This window comes from Ascaphus truei, chromosome 2 (assembly GCF_040206685.1).
Source record: "Ascaphus truei isolate aAscTru1 chromosome 2, aAscTru1.hap1, whole genome shotgun sequence".
In the NCBI taxonomy this organism is placed as follows: Eukaryota; Metazoa; Chordata; class Amphibia; order Anura; family Ascaphidae; genus Ascaphus; species Ascaphus truei.
In genome coordinates, this window is record NC_134484.1 from 419033796 (window position 1) to 419055132 (window position 21337).

The 21337-nt window shown below is 42.3% G+C and overlaps 1 protein-coding gene across 18 annotated transcripts in view; it reads left to right on the plus strand.

Moving 5' to 3' along the window:
* KIAA1217 (KIAA1217 ortholog) overlaps positions 1-21337 on the plus strand; it is a 493175-nt gene that overhangs the window by 191242 nt on the left and 280596 nt on the right. Inside the window, exon 1 of one of the 18 annotated variants that reach the window (XM_075587580.1) lies at positions 13521-13930. The exons of the other annotated variants lie outside the window; for them this stretch is intronic. Coding sequence (XP_075443695.1) covers positions 13829-13930 — 102 coding nt within the window. The 5' untranslated portion in view covers positions 13521-13828. Of the gene's footprint in view, positions 1-13520; positions 13931-21337 lie in introns of those variants that run through there. 18 annotated transcript variants of the gene reach the window in all.

Sequence of the window (21337 nt, forward strand, 5' to 3'; positions counted from 1 at the left end):
CGAGGCAAGGCCAAGCGGAAGAAATACGAATAAATGAGCCGGGTAATGTAATCAATTTATCTGATATAGAACTCTCACTCGACCAGTTGACACTACTGAATAAGGGACTCGGGTTTGCACCGACACAAAATTTCAATCTGTTTCAAACAATAATTGATCTTCAGAAATTTACCAGGAAATTAACTTTAAAGAAGATTTTTGATTCACACAAGACAACTGATAATCCAGATGTGAACGATCATTCCCAACTGTCTTCCATCAAAGAAATAGATTTATTGACATTTCAAGAATGTTGTGCTCTTTCCGATCTGGACACATTATTAGAATCACAAGGCGAACGGTTGGTACCATTCAATTTTTTGGTCAAGAAGATTCGGGCTATCGTAAGAAGTCACTGTTTTGCCCAAACTACAATAGAGGACCATCCATTTGTATGTTTGAACATTTGGTGGAAAGAGACTTACGCCTATTAGCTCAAGGTTTTACATGTTCGAAGGTTAATTCTGGTAATTTAAGTTACACTGAAGTACAGCAGATTGATTGCATAAAAAAACAACACGATATTATACTCAAACATGCAGACAAGGGGGGTGCCCTTGTTATTATGTCTTCCACTCAATATCAAAAAGAAGCTTTGAGACAGTTACAGGATACTAGCTCGTATCGTTGTCTTAAAAGCAATCCAACATCTAAATATCATGAAGAATTGGTGGAATTATTAGAGTTTGGCAGAATTTTAAATGTCATCAGCCGTAAGGAATTTGAATTCCTTGACTGTAAACACCCCGTGATTCCTATATTTCACCATCTCCCAAAGATCCATAAATCGCTAGTTGACCCCCCTGGTCGACCAATAGTAGCGAGCATTGGATCTTTGGGAGATGGATTGTCACGATATGTTGACAAATTTCTGCAACCCCATGTGGTACAGTTACCCTCATATGTCAGAGACACAGCAGATTTGATTGTCAATTTGCAGGACTTCACTTGGCACAAAGAATACAGGTGGGTTACACTTGATATGGCCTCCCTGTATTCTATTATACAACACAAACATGGATTAGCAGCTGTTGAATATTATTTAGAACTTTCCACTCTATCTTCCTCACATTGCACTTTTTTATTGGAATCTATTTCATTTTTGCTCACGCACAATTATTTTATGTTTGATTCACTTTTTTATTTACAGTTGTTGGGTACCGCAATGGGCACGAGCTTTGCACCATCATACGCGAATTTATTTATGGGCTTTTGGGAAGCACGGTTTATTTTTCACAGTGATAACTCCTTTCGTCAAAATATCGTCTTCTATGAGCGGTATATTGACGATCTTATAATAATTTGGAAGGGCGATGAACATACACTGATTTCTTTCACAGACTATCTAAACACTAATGATTTAAACATTAAACTCACTTTTGAACATAACCTCAATCACATTCACTATTTGGATTTGGTCCTGTACATTGACAACAATATGCAGATTCAATCAGACATTTACCGTAAGGAGAACTCCAGGAATACACTCCTATGTGCACAAAGTTGCCATCCAAAATCTCTAATTAGAAATATTCCTGGAGCTCAGTTTATGAGACTCAAAAGGCTGTGCTCTGACGATGAGGTTTTTCTGTCCCGATCACGAGAAATGTCAACAAGATTTCTCGCCAGGGGGTATTCCGCCAAAGATGTTGGTGCAGCATTTGACAAAGCAAATGTAACAGACCGAAAAAATCTTATCTGTAAAAGGAAAAACCCAGTCCCTAATGGAAGGAGTGCCAATGCTTTTGGTGAAAGAAAAAGTCCTTACTTTATCACCACATTTAATCAACAGTCTAAACAAATCTGTGACATCTTTCACAAGCATTGGCACACTTTATTACTGGACAACGATATACGCCCAATTGTCCAAAGTGGACCTAGGTTCACATACTGTAAAGCGAAAACACTAGCATCGCACCTATCACCTAGCATGTTTGTTAGCAAGAGTGGTCCCTCCAATATCAGTAGTATCCCTAAGGGATTTTTCAAATGTGGTAATTGCACCATGTGCCAACACGCATCTCCAACAAACAAGATTATGTGTAAATATAATTTACGTGAATATAAAATCAAGACCTTTCTAAATTGTAACACCAGTTATGTCATATATGTACTTCATTGCAAATGTGGATTAAGCTATGTAGGTCGCACAACCAGGCCATTAAAAACTAGAATGGCAGAACATGCCCGCTTGATCAGGAAAGGTGATCTTCTTCATCCCGTATCTAGACACTTTACGCAATGCCTCATGGGAGGCATTAAGAACTTCACCTTTTCCGCTATTGAACATATACATTGCCACCCCAGAGGCGGCAACAGAGAGAACACACTTAACTAGCGGGAGATGTTCTGGATATACACTCTCAACACCCTTCACCCACATGGCATTAACATTGATTGGGAGTTAAAACATTTCCTATAGCCATGTGAGGGGGAGGGTGGCCGAGAGTGTATGTCCACACGACTGTAACCCAGCATGTTGTGAGTTAAACTATTACTATACCCAGACGATCGAATTTTAGTATATACTATTCTCATGAATGTATTGTGGTACTTAGTATATCTCCAATATATGTTGATGTGCATAAATAAGTATATATTGTTTGTAATACATTTTGCACTAATCAATATCCAAGTATATCCAGGTAACAATTGTTTCTATTCACTCATGGTAATTCTACTTAGAAATATTGACCAACATTATAAACATTTCTTTAAGTCATACTAGAACCTAAACAAATAATACTCCACACTACCATAGTTGTGTAAACAATAATTTTCATACATATCAGTTATTGCTCTACATCCCATTGTATACCATTGATTTTATATTTTTTGTTTGTTGTAAATATGTATGTTTTAACCATGTATTCCACACAGACCCAGTTAATGGGTTAAACCCAAACACTGGTTCAATATTAACTTGATTGAGCTCAAAAAAACCTTTTGTCACTTTTTGTCACTTTTGGGTCTCCTCCTATTTAAGGGGTCTGTGTGTTAAGGGTAGTATACTCTTTGATAAAGTCCCGGAGAGGGACGAAACGCGTCAGAGTGCCCCCTTCTGAGATGTACAGCATGTACTAATAAAGCTGCTTTTAACCTCAATTGTTCCTGAACCTGACTTTTTGCTGTGACCGCATCTTCACCACCTTCACCTTGTCTACTATATGGCTGGAGCACGCAGGCATATCACCGCGAGATTCGCCCGTCTGGAGGTCTGACGTCATCACTCCTTCCCCACTCACGTGGACACGCCGGAGCGCAGGGTTTGCAGAGACGCACCAGCACTCCTCCGTTAGCAGGAAACAGCGTGAGCGCGATCATCCAGCGGGATCCCACACACATCCTGTGAAACCGTTACCACGGAGGGAGGACACCCCGACTGCACGCGCAAGGACTGACAAGACGCCGCCGACGGCACTCCAGCGGGACACCCGCATTGCATCGTGGCAAGCTTACTGCTAACCACACGGAGATACCAGTGACACCAGGCGGGTAAGGGCAGCAGCTGTGGCGTAAAGAGGCCCGCGAGTGGAGTGTCCCTGGATGCTTCATCCCTCGCACCCGGCCATAGTCTGCACAACGGGCCCCCCGCCCAGGGTGAGTTCTTATAGTGTATCTTATTTCATATTTGATGCTCACGGTGATCTGCTATATATATTCTCTAGTGGACTGTTGGTTTAATCCCATTCTAAGGTATACCAGACTTTAGCAGCATCAGGTTACTTGGGTTTACTCCCTTATTCTATTTCATACTCACTGAGTGTGACCATCAAAATAAGCTCCAGGTCGCGTGCATCTCCTGCAGCAGTGTAAGACACCAGGGTTTTTCTAGTTGATCCAGCTGGATGCAGGGAACCAGAAGAGCACAGCAGCAAAAATTGTGGACCAAACAATTGAGTGCCGTTAAAACAAGGTGATTTTAATCCACGAGGAAAGAACACAGGAACATACAGGGGGGCAAAGTGATCCTCTAACGCGTTTCGCGCTTATGCAGTGCTTTGACTTTTTATTTAAGTCTGACGATATTGCAGCTGACCAGTAATTATTCTACCATTAGCAGATATATACCTTGGGACTAAATCACTGGCACTACTTATCAGTGCATGGCATTGGTGACTGATTCCACTCCTGCTGTGCCAGGCTACATGTGTTTTTCTGAGCATGATTACACATGCACCTGCACACATGCTGTTCTGGTGCTGTGGTAACTCTTAGTGTTGGTATTTATCACCATTACATTTCACTCAGATTAATAGGGGAGTACCCAGTCCTCGGTATACACCTCTACCAGACTGAGCTAGAGGTTATATTAGACGCATGGTAGTAATTTCATGCATTTAACCAGATACAATCACCATATGTTATTTACTGGCGCAATTTAGATCTGGTCCTAGATGGTTAATAACACCATTGCTGCACCTGCCTTTTGTATCCCATTTCATCTGTTAAACGAGACATTTAGTGTTGAACTATTTAGAAAGGGTTATAGGCAGTTTGTCATACTTACTTTTAATTCTTGTTACACCTACATTATCGGTAATATATGTTTTATGTAATGTCAATCAAAGTTATATTTTATATGTGAGTGGTGTGCATTTAAGTGAATTTTCTTCTGAGCACACTGTCTTGTGAGCTCATTATTTTTCTGATTCACTTCAGTTCACAGTTTGCACCCACCTGTTAATTATCGATTATTTTTCTATCTAATTTGTATGGTTTCTAGTTGATCACTCCCTATCCCACTCCTTTCTGTTCTAATTCACAAAGAGTGAGATCAGCTCATAGACAGGGAAGGTGATTGGACAGGAGGCAGCAAGCAGCAAGGCACTGACTCCTCCCCCACCCTGCCTGCAGCAAGGCACTGACTCCTTCCCCACCCTGCCTGCAGCAAGGCACTGACTCCTCCCCCACCCTGCCTGCAGCAAGGCACTGACTCCTCCCCCACCCTGCCTGCAGCAAGGCACTGACTCCTCCCCCACCCTGCCTGCAGCAAGGCACTGACTCCTCCCCCACCCTGCCTGTAGAGAGCTCCACACAGGAGAGTGAGGGGAAAGGTGTGTCTGTGTGTGTGTGTTTTGTGGGGGTAAAGGGGGGCAGCAGTGTATTTTATTGGTGTGTGTCTGTCTTCTGTTGGTGTGTGTTTTGTGGGTGTAGAGGGGGCAGCAGAGTCTGTTTCTGTTGGTGTGTCTGCTGTGTGTGTGTTTTGTGAGTGTAGGGGGGGCTGCAGTGTGTGTTTTGTGGGTGCAGGGAGGGGGCTGCTGGTGTGTTTTGTGGGTGCAGGGAGGGGTCTGCTGGTGTGTTTTGTGGGTGCAGGGAGGGGGCTGCTGGTGTTTTGTGGGTGTAGGGAGGGGGATGCTGGTGTGTGTTTTGTGGATGTAGAGGGAGCAGCAGTTAGGGTTGCCAGGTGGCTTGTCCAAAAATACTGGACATAATGGTGAAAGATGCGATGCGCGCGAGAATCGTTGGTGGGGAAGAATGTTATTTATAAATGACCTGACTGTTATGTCATTTGTTCTAAATTTCACTCCAAGTATTCACCAAATTGCACCAATTTATATTCTATATCGTAAAAAATCTGGGGAGGAGTCTTGGGAGGGAGCGCCCTTCCGAGGATTGTTTTAGGAAATAGAATATGAAATAGTGCAAATTGGTGCATGCTTGGAGTGAAATTTAGAACAAAAGACGTAATGGTCAGATCATTTATAAATAACTGTCCTGCAGTCATACTGTAAATGGCGAGCAATACTGATCTTACTGCTCCTCCCACAAATTCCAAGATTGTTGCACATTTCCTCATCCCCTCTCTCTCTCCCTCCATGGTCCTCTCACCCTCCCACCCCCCTTGTCCTCTCACGCTCCCACCCCCCCTTGTCCTCTCACCCTCCCACCCCCCTTTGTCCTCTCACCCCCCTCGTCCTCTCACCCCTCCCTTCATCCTCTCATCCCCCCATCCCCCCTCCCTTCATCCTCTCTCACCCCCTCCCTTCATCCTCGGTTACCCCCCCCATCCCTTCATCCTCTCACACCCCCCCCCCCCCCCCCTGTCATTATCAGTACAGTAGCTTTCAAATTTAGACTTCAAAATCCTCTTTAAATTGCATATTGAATCATGCCATTGAATAAGTAACCTGCTCTGCCTTCTTGGGGATGATCTGTAAGTAAGGGTGCTGCAGAGATTGCAATGCTGCTGTGATGAGAGCTGAGTTATGGAGCCTTTCTGAAAATTTACAATGGTGGAAATTTTTAATAGATCTTGAAAATGGGAAGACTGTTAGTATAGTAAAAGAAAAGTAAGGGCGAGTGAGCAATTAAACAAAGTTGCCAGTACTGTATATACTGTCTGTCACCACACACACACACACACACACACACACACACACACACACACACACACACACACACACACTGAGACATATACACACACACACTGAGACATATACACACACACTGAGACATATACACACTCGCACACTGAGACATATACACACTCACACACTGGGACATATACACACTCACACACTGAGACATACACACACTCACACACTCACACTGAGACATATACACACACACACTGAGACATACACACACTCACACACACACACACATACACACACACACTCACACTGAGACATATGCACACTCACACATTGAGACATACAAACACTCACACACACACTTACACTCAAACACACACACGGAGGCACACACATATACATGCAGGACACAGGACAGAAAGACAGACACACACTGAGAGACACACATACACTCACACACCGATACACACACAGACACACACATATATAGACAGGACACAGATAGACACACACAGACACACACACACAGGCAGGACACTGAGACACACAGACACAGCCTCACCTCTCTGCTGCATGCTTTCCCTCCTCTCTTTGGCCCCACCCCTCAGGCTCCTGCCACCTCCTGATTGGCTGAATTACACAGCAGCAACCAATCAGAAGCTGCCCAGCCCCCTAGCAGCAGCCCTGCTCTATCCCTTGTCCGATATTATCTCTCATATTTCACCGGACAGGGGAACCAAATACCTGTAAACCCTAGCAGCAGTCTGTTGTGTTGGTTTGTGTGTGTTTTGTGGCTGCAGAGAGGAGGGGGGCTGCAGTGTGTCTTCAGTGTGTGTTTTGTGGGTGGAGGAGAGGTGCAGAGTGTTTTGTGTGTGTCTGCAGTGTGGGTTTACAGTGGGGCTGCAGTTGGTGTAGAGGGGGGGGGCTGCTGGTGTGTGTTTTGTGGATGTAGAGGGGGCAGCAGTCTGTTTTGTTGGTGTGTGTGTATGCAGTGTGTTTTGTGGATGTAGAGGGGGCAGCAGTCTGTTTTGTTGGTGTGTGTGTATGCAGTGTGTTTTGTGGATGTAGAGGGGGCAGCAGTCTGTTTTGTTGGTGTGTGTGTCTGGAGTGTGTTTTGTGGGTGTAGAGGGTGGCTGCAGAGTGTGTGTGTATGTGTGTCAGTGGGGGTAGATGGTGGAGGAGGGCTGCAGAGTGTGTTTTGGTGTGTGTGTCTGCCGTTTTGTTGATTACAGGGGGCTGAAGTGTGTTTCTGTGTTTGTGGGTGTAGAGCAGGGGCTGTTGTGTGTGTTTTGTGAGTGGAGAGGGTGGAGGAGGGCTACAGAGTGTTTTTTGTGGGTGTAGAGGAGGGGGCTGCGCAGTGTGTTGGGGGGACTGCAGAGTGTGTTTGTGGATGTAGGCAGAGTGAGGGGGAGAGAGGTAACGGATGGAGGGTCTGTGTGGAGGTCAAGTAAGCCTCTACACAAGGCCAGTATACAAAACCCCCTAGGCCCAAGGCAGGCCCTGAGACACATTTAGCTTGTTGTATGTAGGGACAGGCCCTAGGGTAGGGACCCTGCCCCTTACTATTATATAGTGATAGTTAGGGATTCAGTGGACGCTGCAGTCCTTAAAGACACTATCATCAGAGTGTGATCGCCTCGGACGGGGCATCAAGCTGGTGGATCCAGGACGGCACGCAGAAGATCGTCAGATCCTTTTTGAAGATATTTAAAGGCCCAGGTGCCGTCGCACTGGGCAGGTATCGTATGAAATAAGTACACCAACATACCGGTCAATACCAAGGCACTGATCACGCCTATAAGGGTGGGTTCTTTGGGGACACTGTGGGACTAGTGACCAAGGGACTTTGCATACTGTGGAATTCTCGGGACTCTGTGTGAGACACACATTTCTCTGGACACGGTGTGGGACACGGTGGTGGGTGGCACTTCAGGAGAGTAATCCCTGCAAGTTATATAGTGTTCACGTATATTATATTATCTCTGGTTTCAAAGGAGTATACGTCATATATCATTCATAGGGAATCAGTAAAGGTTATGTTATTTTGCATTGTGTGAATGGTTATTATTGTGTCCTGTGAGGGGCTGCTTCTATACTGGTAGGATCCCTCACAAGTGGAGGCGCTGCACCCGAGTAAGTAAACACCCCAGGCTCTCCGTGGCAGAGGTTCAGGCTCCTATAGCCAACAGGTATAAGTGCAGCAGTGGGTAGTTTCCTGTTCATAGGGAAACAGGGCTACATGTATATAGAGGGAGGGTTGCAGAGTGTGTTTGTGTGTATAGAGGGGGGGGGCTGCAGTGTGTGTGTGTGTGTGTGTGTGTGTGTGTGTGTGTGTGTGTGTGTGTGTGTGTGTGTAATTTCCTTTTAATAAACTTGCAGTAAAAGCATAAGAGTGTAGACAATCATGCTAATAAAAATCAGCATGACTACAAAAGTGTATCTTTTTTATGAAAAATTAAAAATAAGCCTACATTTAGCCTATAATAGTAATAATCCCCTCAGAACAGGGCATTACTGGCCAATAATGCCTTGGCTGGGTTAAAGTCCCTTGGCTTTGCCTCGGGCCTTCAATTCTTCCAGCCAGGGCATTATTGGCCAGTTCTTTGGGGATTATTACTTAATCATTTTTCTCTCTCAAAAATAATAAGTTTGGAAATGCAGAATCTGACCGATGACCTTTCCACCTTGTGTTGATAATTAACCCCTTTGCTGCCTCACGACCTTTCTGACAGTGAAGGCGTCAAATCGGCAAAAACACAGTTGTCTTTTTCTTAATGTACATTATTAAATATTGTATATTCCTCATTCCTTTGATTAATTTAGAAATACAACAACATGTAAGTAAGATGCTTTTTGAGCCATGAAGTGCCAATGTATTTATCTGTGAGTAACATCTGTTTGGACTAACACACGTCTGAACTCCATATTGTGTGTCTGTTTTGATTGCATAAAGATTTTTAAAGTCACAATTATGTTTACAAATAAAAGTGGCGTCTGGTGGCTGATAATGGCAAGACATCTCTTTTGTTATGGCAATGAAAATATGTGCTACTCTGCACTTAATCACTGCATACTACAGTGATCCTACATTAGAAAACACTGCGGCTTTAGCATAGTAATGTAATGCAACTTTTAGTAATGACTATAAGAGTTGACAGGAAGATACATAAAACGGTCTGAGAGAGGGAAAATAGCACTTACAATTAGTACAAAACACACAGATTGTTACTTCAGTCCAATATAGCTGCAGTCCTGGAAAAGACACAGTAACAGCCTTTACCCTGAGGAGCGTCTCACTCCAGGTGTGGGGCTGCTATATGCAGACTGTCAGCGGTGCAGTGCCGCTGCTAATGAACATCCACTGGCTGAGTCATTTTAGTAATTGTACAATAACACATTTAGAGAAGCAATTACACGTTGAATGGAGAATTTGGGGCTTATGAACTCCCTATCAAGATTTGTAATTTATTTTCAATTATTTACATCTTCATGCATCATTTGTGATATGTAAGCGTGCAATGAACTAATATACCTGAACACACCATCGTTAGCTTTGTAGACACCTTTGTAAACACCCATATTCAAGTTTTAAACGTGTGCGTGCAGCTGTCTTTCTGCAGTTCTGTGAAAGCCAGTGAATCACATTTAAAGGCATATCTACCTCGGGCACCTCTGGCAAACACACAAATATACACTTTTTTTTGAACGTCGGCTTAAAGTGGTAGCAAAGTTGAACTTGGGACTCCCGAGGAAGCCTATCAGCTTGCCAGGCTGTCTTATCAAATTACTTTTGTGAGTGTGATACAGGCATACCCCGCTTTAAGTACACTCAATTTAAGTACACTCGCGAGTAAGTACATATCGCCCAATAGGCAAACGGCAGCTCACGCATGCGCCTGTCATCGCGTCATGAACAGCAACACCGGCTCCCTACCTGTACCGAAGCTGTGCGCAAGCGGGGAGGCTATAGAGCCTGTTACAAATGTGTTATATACATCAGTTATGCACGTATATAACGATTGCAGTACAGTACATGCATCGATAAGTGGAAAAAGGTAGTGATTCACTTTAAGTACATTTTCGCTTTACATACATGCTCCGGTCCCATTGCGTACGTTAATGCGGGGTATGCCTGTATACTCCTTTTTAGAATAATTTCATTTATTACACTGTATTACGCTATATTTATTTCTCTCCCCTATACGGGACGACCATGGAGTGTTTCTGAAGGCATGACATACACCTGATATATGTGAGTGCATATGAGATCTCCTTAACTTCCCACATTAGGTTGGAAATGCTACGCTATGTACAAGTTTTCTCTTTTTTACTCCCTTTTTCTATTGCACCCCCACTTCTGGAGAAGGTTTGAAGCTTGAATTTACGGAGAGGTCCGGGGAGAGTGGCATAAATTCAAGGGAGTTCCATCAGGTTTTACTTCACCTGGGAGATTATTCTTTTATATAGATTTGAATGACACTTTTAGATTAATTATAAATCACATAGATGTTTTGGGAAATAGTAGCGCCATGACTTTTCTGCCCACAAAGTTAACCTAGCCCTTGAGTTAAGTACGTAGTACAATTTAAGTGCACAGTTTCAATAGCTATTGTTATAGTCACAATGGACATGTATGTATCCCTATTAGTCAGGCAAATCAGAATCACGAAAGGACCAGTCATTCTGTTTTTCTCTTGTGTTTAACTCAAAAAAGGTATTGTGCTGTTTTTGCATGCGTTCGCTTCCATGCAAAAGTTTGCAACATGTTCCCTTAACGCTCAAAGTTGTTAAGCATTTCATGTTCAATCCATTTCCAGCTAATTTTTAAGTATTTTTTTTTAAAACTCCTGAGCTGCTTTTTTGTTAATTTGAAAAAAAAAGCAAAATAGCACATTTTTAACAGTTTGTAACGTTTGACTCCAAATGTTCGATCAACATTTTTGCAGGTTTTTCACACTCTGTGGAGAGTTCGATTGAAACCGCGTCAAAATGAATCTCGGCCGGTTCCCACATATCTAGCTACTAATCTTTTTTTTTTTCAGATTGAGATATAATCGTGATTGCAGATTTTTCCTCCTAGCTATGTAAAGATTTAAACATTGTACTCCGACTCTTAAGATAAAGTTGCAACATATCAGACAGCCGCTGGCACAGTTCTCACTCAAGTTATACAGGTTTTTACTGACAAAATGTGATTTGCTAAAAGAAAAAAGAAAATCCAACCATTGCCAGGGTAACTCCCAGCATCATATGACAAGGAAGAGCATATTCTTTGGAAACACACACTGATCCCACTGCCTGGTCATTACTGTAGGTAAAGCTAATGCTGTACAGGCATACCCCGGTTTAAGGACACTCACTTTAAGTATACTCGCGAGTAAGTACATATCGTCCAATAGGAAAACGGCAGCTCGCGCATGCGCCTGTCAGCACATCCTGAACAGCAATACCGGCTCCCTACCTGTACCGAAGCTGTGTGCAAGCGGGGAGACTATAGAGCCTGTTACACATGCGTTATTTACATCAGTTATGCACGTATATAACGATTGCAGTACAGTACATGCATCAATCAGTGTGAAAAATGTAGTGCTTCACTTTAAGTACATTTTCGCTTTACATACATGCTCCGGTCCCATTGTGTACTTTAATGCGGGGTATGCCTGTACCTTCCTTTTTTGAGCAGTTAGTATGCGTGCAGACTGCACCGTGCTGCAATAAAAATCTAATGGCTGTCGTCCAACTGTAACCTTTACACTATATCTTAGATCAGGAGTGGCCAACTCCAGTCCTCAAGGACCACCAACAGGTCAGGTTTTCAGGCTATCTTAGCTAGAGTCGAAGAGCGAGCCACCTGTGCTAAAGCAGGGATATCACTAATATCTGACCTGTTGGTGGCTCTTGAGAACTGGTGTTGGCCAGCCACTGTCTTAGATGAGTAGCTAGATTTGTTTTATTTCATTTCTTACTCAGTCAGTTACTGGAATATTTAACCCCTTAGCAATGAATGAGTTCTTTTGGTTGACATTGGCAGCACTGTTGTGGACACGCTGGTTAAGGATAGCATTTAATGGGACCATAGTGTGATACGTGCTGTGACATGTTTAAGGGGCTACAGCTGGGTGGTTGATGCCTTTTAATCCAATATATGACAACTATCAGTATTTTGAGATATAGTTTTTATGAACAGTTAGTTTGTAAACATTGTAAGCTGATACTTGAGAGGGGTTTGATGTCCTCCAGCTTCTTGCATTTCTGTGTTCAACAAGAGATTGCACAGGTAAAGCCCACCTCTCCTCCGCTTATTTTTATTGGTTCTGCAATAAGGCCACGGTGGCATAAAACAATTGATTGACAACCCCCAAACCGATTCAGAGGAGCTAAAGAAAGAAAGCAGGTTCATTCCAAAAGAAGCAAAATAAACGGAATCTTTGCTTTAATCATGGTTATATTTGTTTAATCCTTTGATTGCCCCATGATGTAGCCACTACATCCTGAGGTCTGGCACTCCAAGGGCCCCATGACATATATGGCTACATTATAGCTTCTATTCGAGGGGAGATCGCGTTTAAACACAATCTGGTGCACTGGAAAATGGAAGAGGGTGTGACCTCCTCTCCCATCTCCATAAGCAGCGACGTCTCGATCACGTGATCGCTCTGAGGAGGGCATCGGTTAGCCAAACTTAACTGATATTGGTTCTTGTTGGTTCTAGAGGGAACTGCAGCTTTAGCTAAGGCATCTTTGTGAATTTCCTTTTTTGAACCCCTATTTGCTTAATACTGTCATTTTAATCAATATAGATATGCATAAATGTATGTCTGTAACTAAATGGTTACTAGCCGCTTCTAGCTTCCTCTACAATATAAATATACCGTAGAGTAACCAGTACATTGGTTATTAATGTCACTGTGGGTTATAGCACAATGAGGGAGAAAGTGAAACAAATATGCAACTATGAGTGAACCCACACGTACTGTACGTAGAAAGAGTTGCCTAGTATGGTTAATACAGATTGACGTTACACAAATCAAATAGGAAGTAATAGTTTGTGTGTTGAAGCTTCTTTCCATTATGTTTCTCTGTGCCGTAGGACGGGGTTTTCTGTATCATTCAGTGCTTCCGTGCAGTACCTCGAGCAGTATTTTCCTTGTGCTGGTGGGGAAGGGGAAGGGTCCTCTGCGGTATTGTTTAGGTGAACTGGATTCTCAGAAATTCCAAAAGGGATCTGTTCTTTTATGGGCAGAAGTTATAGTAATTTGCACTCTTTAACCCCACCCACGTGCTGGTATGCACCCATGAAAAACCAGTACTGTAACAGTGAGATGAATCCTCCACTATCATATCCTGCACCCTGATGTTCAGATCCAGCTGAACATGTACTTACAAGACTCCTAGGAACAACAAACGCCAGGATTATCTCAGTGCTTCCTTGGCTGCATCGAAATCCTTCATCCAGATTTGAAGGTCAGGCGATGGATCAGAAAGTTTACCCTACAGCCAAGGAGCTGAAGTATGAAAAGAGCTTTGTATCCTTGTGTTGTGCAGGTTCCAGACGACCATCAGGATTAAGCAAGGTAGAAACTCCTCTGTAATATATGTGCCTTATTGTAGTTAGACCTGATGAAGATTTTCCCTTGAAACGTCGTGTTTTTTCCTGTCACATTGTTCTTTTCTGTCTGTATATTTCTGTTCACTTGTGATTATGGATTTAATGTATCCGATTTGAAGCTAGAGGGCTGTGTATCAAGCTCCGTTTTTCCCTGGAACCTACGATAAGATGTAATTTGAACACATGCATCTCTCATATTAAATGCGTGAAGCTTGTTTGCTCTAAATATAATCCTTAGCATGTCACCTGGGGAAGGGGCAGGGGCCTTTATTCAATATACTTTGAAATCCTAGTCAGTAGAGCCTGAGGCACCATCTACATGACAAGGAGAAGACGACTTCACAGCATAATTAAAAGGGGCCTCAGAAAGAAAACGATGTGGGGAGGAACTATTGGGTGTGCATATTATAATTGGATGTATGAACATTGGAGTGGGGTCGGCACTTGAGGCAAAAACTAAAAAAAAAAAAAAAAAAAATGTAAAACAAAAAAGGTGGATTAACCATTTTCTTCTACTGAATTATTTATTTATTTTGTAAAGTTTATCTAGATTTCCGGTAGGAGTTTTATACATAAAGCTCCCTAATTGTATTTGGTTCTGCACTTTGTTCTTATTATTTTCTTTTGGTTCTTACTACTGGGTTTTCTTTATTTCGTTGTTTTCTTCCACCACATCTACTTGTGATAAAAAACAAACAAAAAAACCATTTAGACAGCCCATTGCTTTATTGCATTTGGTAAACTTAATGAAAATATCAGGCACAACTGGAAACATAAAAAACAAAAAAACAAAAATAAAACAGGTGTCTTACATTACAGCGGGCCTATCTTTGCTGACTTTTAAATAACATTCATGTTTCGTAGCAGGGGAAGATAATTGTGCAATCATGATGCAGTATTTGTGGTACGTCATTTCTCTCCGATTAAAGTGGGCTTCAAGACCAACAAAGAAGCTTTGTGTTTTGATTGCATGGCTCATTTTGGGATCTTCTATGATCATTGAAACAATTGTTCCGATTTTCATTTCTGGTGACTTTAGTCAGGGTGGGTCATTCCCGTCCTCAAGGGCCACCAACAGGTCAGGTTTTCAGGACAACCCTGCTTCAGTCGTTGACTGAGTCACTGATTGAGCCACCTGTGCTGAAACTGGGATATCCTTAAAACCTGACCTGTTGGTGGCCCTTGAGGACTGGAGTTACCCACCCCTGCATTAGTGTGTTGTTGGATAGAAACGATGGATTTTAAGTTTTCTTCTTCTTACAAAACAATCCCCTCTGTAAATAGTACAGTGTGTGTTGTTGTTTCACTCTGTATGTACCATTTGGTTCTATAGCAAGTCTGGACTTATATGTTGAATCTTGTTTGAGCATGGCAGAAACCTGCCACAAAGGAAGTGTCTATGTGTCCTTAATTATTGTATTTTCTAGTCACATAATTAACTTTAATATTTTAACCCTTTCAAGGGCTTAGGCACCTGCAGTGCACTTACAAACCTCTCAATCAGGAAATAAGTTGACATGAATGATTATAGACGGGTGTGAATATCTCAAATTGACAGAATGTATTGGAGACGTGTTCAGCGCTCCTTAGGGGATATCTAGCTGGCTCCATTTGGGTTAACGCACTTGAATGGACACTAACTCCCATTCAACTCAATGGGAGTAACGCCAGACAGAGCTTGATTAATGCTTTATAATGAAAACGTGTAGAAACCCAAAGAAGCATGCAGGTAGAATGTCATTACTTTCACGGTTTTATGTTAATAGATACGTGGGGGTCAATTTATCAGGATCAGACTGGCTAATAAAACATGATTTTTTTTCACAGAAAAAATCACCTAATTGCTTTCAAGTAAAACTTTTTATTTTTATGCATTTTTTTGCACTGATTTTGTTTCAATTTTGCATGTGTACGAATTGATTTTTTTATTGAAAGCTCCTGGGAGCAGGGACCACCGTCCTAATGTCTGTTTGTCTTAAGTTATATGTACTATCTTTGGTATAGTGTGTTACTGTCCTTCCTCCCAAATTGTACTGCGCTGCGGAATATGTTGGCACCATACCCATAAAAGATAATAGTAACTCAAGGAGATTTCACCAGCAACGAAGGTAACAGTTCTTTACTGTGAAGCGCTATGTACATTTATAGCGCTATATAAATAAAGACATATAATACAATAGTAAGGGCAGTTAAAATGTGGAATTCATTACCCATGGAGACTGGGATGGCAGATACAATAGATTTGTTCAAAAAAAGGTTGGACATCTTTTTAGAAAGGAAAGATATACAGGGATATACCAAATAAGTATACATGGGAAGGATGTTGATCCAGGGATTAATCCGATTGCCAATTCTTGGAGTCAGGAAATAATTTATTTTTCCCCTTATGAGATATCATTAGCTGATATGTCACTGGGGTTTTTGTTTGCCTTTCTCTGGATTAATAAGTAAGTATAGATATAGGATAAAGTATCTGTTGTCTAAATTTAGCATAGGTTGAACTTGATGGATGTATGTCTTTTTTCAACCTCATCTACTATGTAACTATGTAACTATGTAACCTAAGGACCTTACCCCTTCATTGGCAGCGGGGCCAGCAATGCACTGCTCTATAATGTGTTTTGCTGCCCCTCTGGCAGTGAAAGAGTTCACTCAGTGTCACTTGCACATTAAAGCAGCAATCCCAACTATTTTGACTTAATGTTTTTATAGTATTTAACCCAGGAGGTCCTCCGGAGTAGGACCGTGCTATAGTTAGCTCGGGTATTGACCTGGGTTGTTAAGCAGGGGGTGACTGGAATGGAGTGCTGAATAATTGTGTGTGGACCCTCAGTACCTGCGGGGTCTGGTGGTGGTGGGGGAGACCACTGCCCAATTGGGCACTGGAGGAGGTCCCAGCCGGGGCAGCGGAAGAATGTGGGCCAGCCAGGCGGCCCATTGTGGAAGTTGAGCCCCAGATCAGCTGGACCCGGGACTCTTGTCCCTGCCGGCGGCCCTGCCCCACAGTTCCCAGGATACTCACTGGTTTAATTGTGGGTTCTCCATGGACATTTAAAAATGGCACCTGCAGTCATCCAATAGGAAGCTGCAATGTCATACTCCCAGGAACGCTGCAGCTTCCTATTGGTCAACAGGATCTGCAAGATTTGCCGGACATTTTGATTTCCCAAAAGAGACCAAAAACACCAGAAATTTTTAAGTATAATGGGAACTGGGGGGGTGTGCCCCAAAATAGCACAGTAAAGCTCCAGAGACCCCCACAAAAGTGTGTTTGTGCCGAGCACGCGCATTTCAAGTGAAACTTCTTTGTGTTTTGTCACTATTTTGCAGCAGAAATTGTATTTGTGATGGTGATGTTTTCAATTAAAAATCAAAACACAATTTCAGTGCCAAAATAAAAAGAAGTTTGACTTAAAACGAGCGTTCACGCCCTCCCCGTTTTACCTATTTGTACTTCTATATGTACAGTAACTGTGAATTCCTCGTGTGCCTGTGTGTTTGTCGCTGTGTGTATGTGCCCGTCTCTGTGTGGTGTGTGTGTGTGTATGTGCGTCAGTGTGTGTGTGCGCGTCTCTGGGTGTGTGTGTGTGTCGGCGGCTACTGCGCAGGAACGTCTGTGTGTGTATGCATCTGTGTGTGCATCTCTGCATGTGTGTGTGCGTCTGTGTGTGTGCTGCGCCTACTGCGCAGGCGCACCCAAACAGCGCCTACTTAGCAGGTGCGCCCTAACGGCACGTACTGCGCAGGCGTGCCCCGCCAGCGCATACTGCACAGGCGCACCGAGCCGTCGGTAACGGCTCCCTGCGCATGCACGCCGAGCGTGCGAGGCCTCCGAATCCGTGCCAGCTGCCTTAACGAAAGCTAGTAACATATCAACTACTTGTTGGTCCAATAAAAAGGTATCATAGCACCTACTCCCTCTCCCTCCTGTGTTACTACATGGAAGAAAGGACCAACATGGCAACCCACCCTTCTTTGCCATCTTTCCACCTATGGAAGAACATGTTTACATTGTTATTGTTTTTGCCATCATTTACAATGTGTTTATTAGCTTTGCAACTCTAGCACCGGATACCCTTCAGTATTTTCATTTGACAAACAACATAAAGTAGTTGAAGATTTTTGTTAAGGGCTCAAACCTACCTGAGGGTGTTTTCCCGTTTATGGCCCCAGTCTGTAAGGTGTGATAAACGCAGAAGATGTGCAAGAAAAGCCCCATTAAAGTAAATGGGGATTTCCAAGTGATAGCAAGGCCCCATTAAAGTAAATGGGGATTTCCAAGTGATAGCACGTCATCTGCGCTTCTCACCCACGGCATATTTTTCACAATCTATGTTAAAAATAGAAAATGTTATGGCAGATTGCATTTAGAACATGTAGAAATAATACATTTAAGTGGCGTTTCTCGCACATTACCCCGCCCCCCGTCATGGCCCCGCCCACCTGGCACATTTTGGCCACGCCCCCACCGCTAAAAAATGCTCCCTGCAGATCGCGGTGAAGCGCCGTGCACACGCCGCCATTACACAAGGCGGGCGCGCCGGCGCATGCAGTGGTGCCTTAGCTTTACAGACTATCAGTTGGAGATCCCCATTGATTTTAATGGCGCTTTCCTTGCGATACATCATCTGCGTTTAACACACCTTACAGACGAAGGGCCAATGGCTCTACTTCGTATGCTGTTAAATTGCTTCCCCAGGCTGGACAAGTCTGGAGCTCCACTCAAATGGGACTAGACTTCTCTCCAGCATTGGAAGCAACTTCAACGCACATTGTGTAAAAACCTATATATCTTAAAATAGAAGACTGGTTACATTTGCAGTGAGGCATGCTGGCAAATGCAAAAGTGACTCTAAATAGAACTAAACAAATACAAAGAGCTATGTTTGTGTTTGTTTTACAACACCACACTGGTACAAATTAATTATGGTTATGTGTAAATAATCACAAAGTAAGTCTTATACAATGTAATGAATTACCAAGAATTTCACAATGTTGTTTTAGGTTGTGATACCTTTTAGCGGACACACATTAGAGTTCTTCATATATTAAATTATAGCCTATTCTATAATCTGTGTAGAACTCCCCGGTGTTGGGCAACTAAAAGGCATCACAACCTACAATGAATCTGCATTTCTCCAATATGGAGACAAGGACTTTGAACTACAGTATTGTATTAATGATGTATCCAGAAGAGGAAAAAAGACACACCGAAACAATTGTTAACTATCTGCAGTCAAGATATGTAGATACAGTAACTACAGTAACTACAACACAAATGTAATATTGTTTAAGTGCATTATGTATTTTAATGTTTTCTGTTTCTTTGTAGTGTGCTGCTACTTTATAGCAGTATGAAGTAGATCCTCAGAAGTCCGGTAAATACTTAACGTATCATTAAATGCTAACGAGGATCTTAAAAGCTCAGTAACTATACGTTAAGTGCTGTTTTCTACTGTAATGAGCCCTTGCGTTACTATAATGGCCATTTGTGCTGATGATATACAAAAGAGGAGTTCCCTGTAACAACGCATACCCACAGAGCTTCCTTATAGTTACCGCAGGGATTTCATGTAACGTCAGGTCATAGCTACAGTAACGGTGACGTTACTCGCATCCAGATCCTGAAATAGGTCTTTTACAGGCTCTGCATTGGTGTAAGACACAGCTCAGTATGATTTAACGATCGTATTGTTATTTACCATTTTTTTTTTCTTGCGTCTTCTTTTTTCTGTTACTTTAATGAAACACCTATTCCGGGTCTCCATGGTAGTAACGCCACCTTTGGGTAAGACGGGCTTTACGCCATGTTATTTGAAGCTCACACAAGGCAGTGCTAACTTCACATGGTGTTTAGTGTATGCTAATGAGATAACTAACGACCCGTGTTTTTGCATGTACTGTATTTTGCTTTGTGGACACCCTTTAAACCCAGGGAAACTAATGGATAATACCAATTTAGGTAACATCACCTTAGTAGCCCAGATTTAGCGGACTTCTGAGGATCTACCCCTATATTTTTCTGATGTTTACCAATTGTCCCGACTTTTACTGCGTCTATTTGCATGTTGTTCAGACACCATTTTGTTCCTACATATTCCTTCCCGACCTCTCTGAATATCAGGTCATATGGTCTTCATTTAAAACGCCCCCTTTTTTTTAACGTAATAACCAATTGTTGTTTATGAGTTCATGGAGTTACAGAAAGAAAGGCGCCCGCGGCATCATGTAGAAGAAAATAGATAAACCACAAATACAAAAATATTTTCGGAATATTTTCTTTTGACGTAGATAGTATTTACTTTTACAAGCTACAGAAACAATATCCATCTTCAAATATATTTCCTTTCTATACCAATCAAGCTAATTGAAATCAATAATTCAACATTTTGTATGTCCTTTTTTTTTTTTTTAAGCCCACGCTGGTTGGGTGCATCCATTGCAAGTTTTATTCTCTGCTCCTCGAAACCCAACCCAGGCCAGAATTACAAAGAGCTAATGACACATCTCATTCACGTGGTTTTTGCACTGTAGCATTCTATTGATTTTGTTTCTTGGAGACTGAGAGAGGGAAGCAAAGATGTGTTTGTTCAGATTCCTGTCTGTGTACACATGCAAGGAAACCGAACGAGTTTGGGTTGTTGAATTGATCAGGCCTTCCGGATACCAGGGTTGGTACAGTAGTATATTGACAAATTTGATCAAGAGATCAAAGAAAGACCCTCTAAACATGCACTCATATGATTAGTTATTAACAATATCTTAGTACTTTACAATATCTTGGACTAATTTTGTGAATACATCTACGTTGTTACACATATTCGGTGGTGGTATGAAGGAGGATCTATTCTTTAGGTCGGTAAATGGTCCCTCTCCTGGGTAACGTATATTTTCCGTTGAGGGGCTATGTGGTGTCTCTGTGGTGGATTCTTGAATTACAATTTGATTACTCATTGATTTTTGTTTTATCTCCTTGGTTGTATCTCCTATAAACGCTTTGGGCAACAAATGAATTTGTATATTGAATCCACCATTCTAAATATATACAAGCAGGATTCTTACATATTCTGCTAGGACATAGGAAATCAGAGTTATATATTCAGATATACCGGATACCTAACGGTTACAAACAATCTGAACAACTCCAAGCTACTATATCATCATATAGCTCCGTAGATAAGAAAATTACAACTAAGGAGCCATATCCTAAAGAGTCAAAACAACACTTTCACTATTGATATACGAAATTGGTTGTCGCAGTAGAATTTGCTAAATAATAATCTTAATATATAAAATCGAAAGGTTAGTGCTATCTGCGGTGAATCTGATTGGTCCTCAGCCTCTGGCCAATCAGATTGGTGGGTCTGACGTC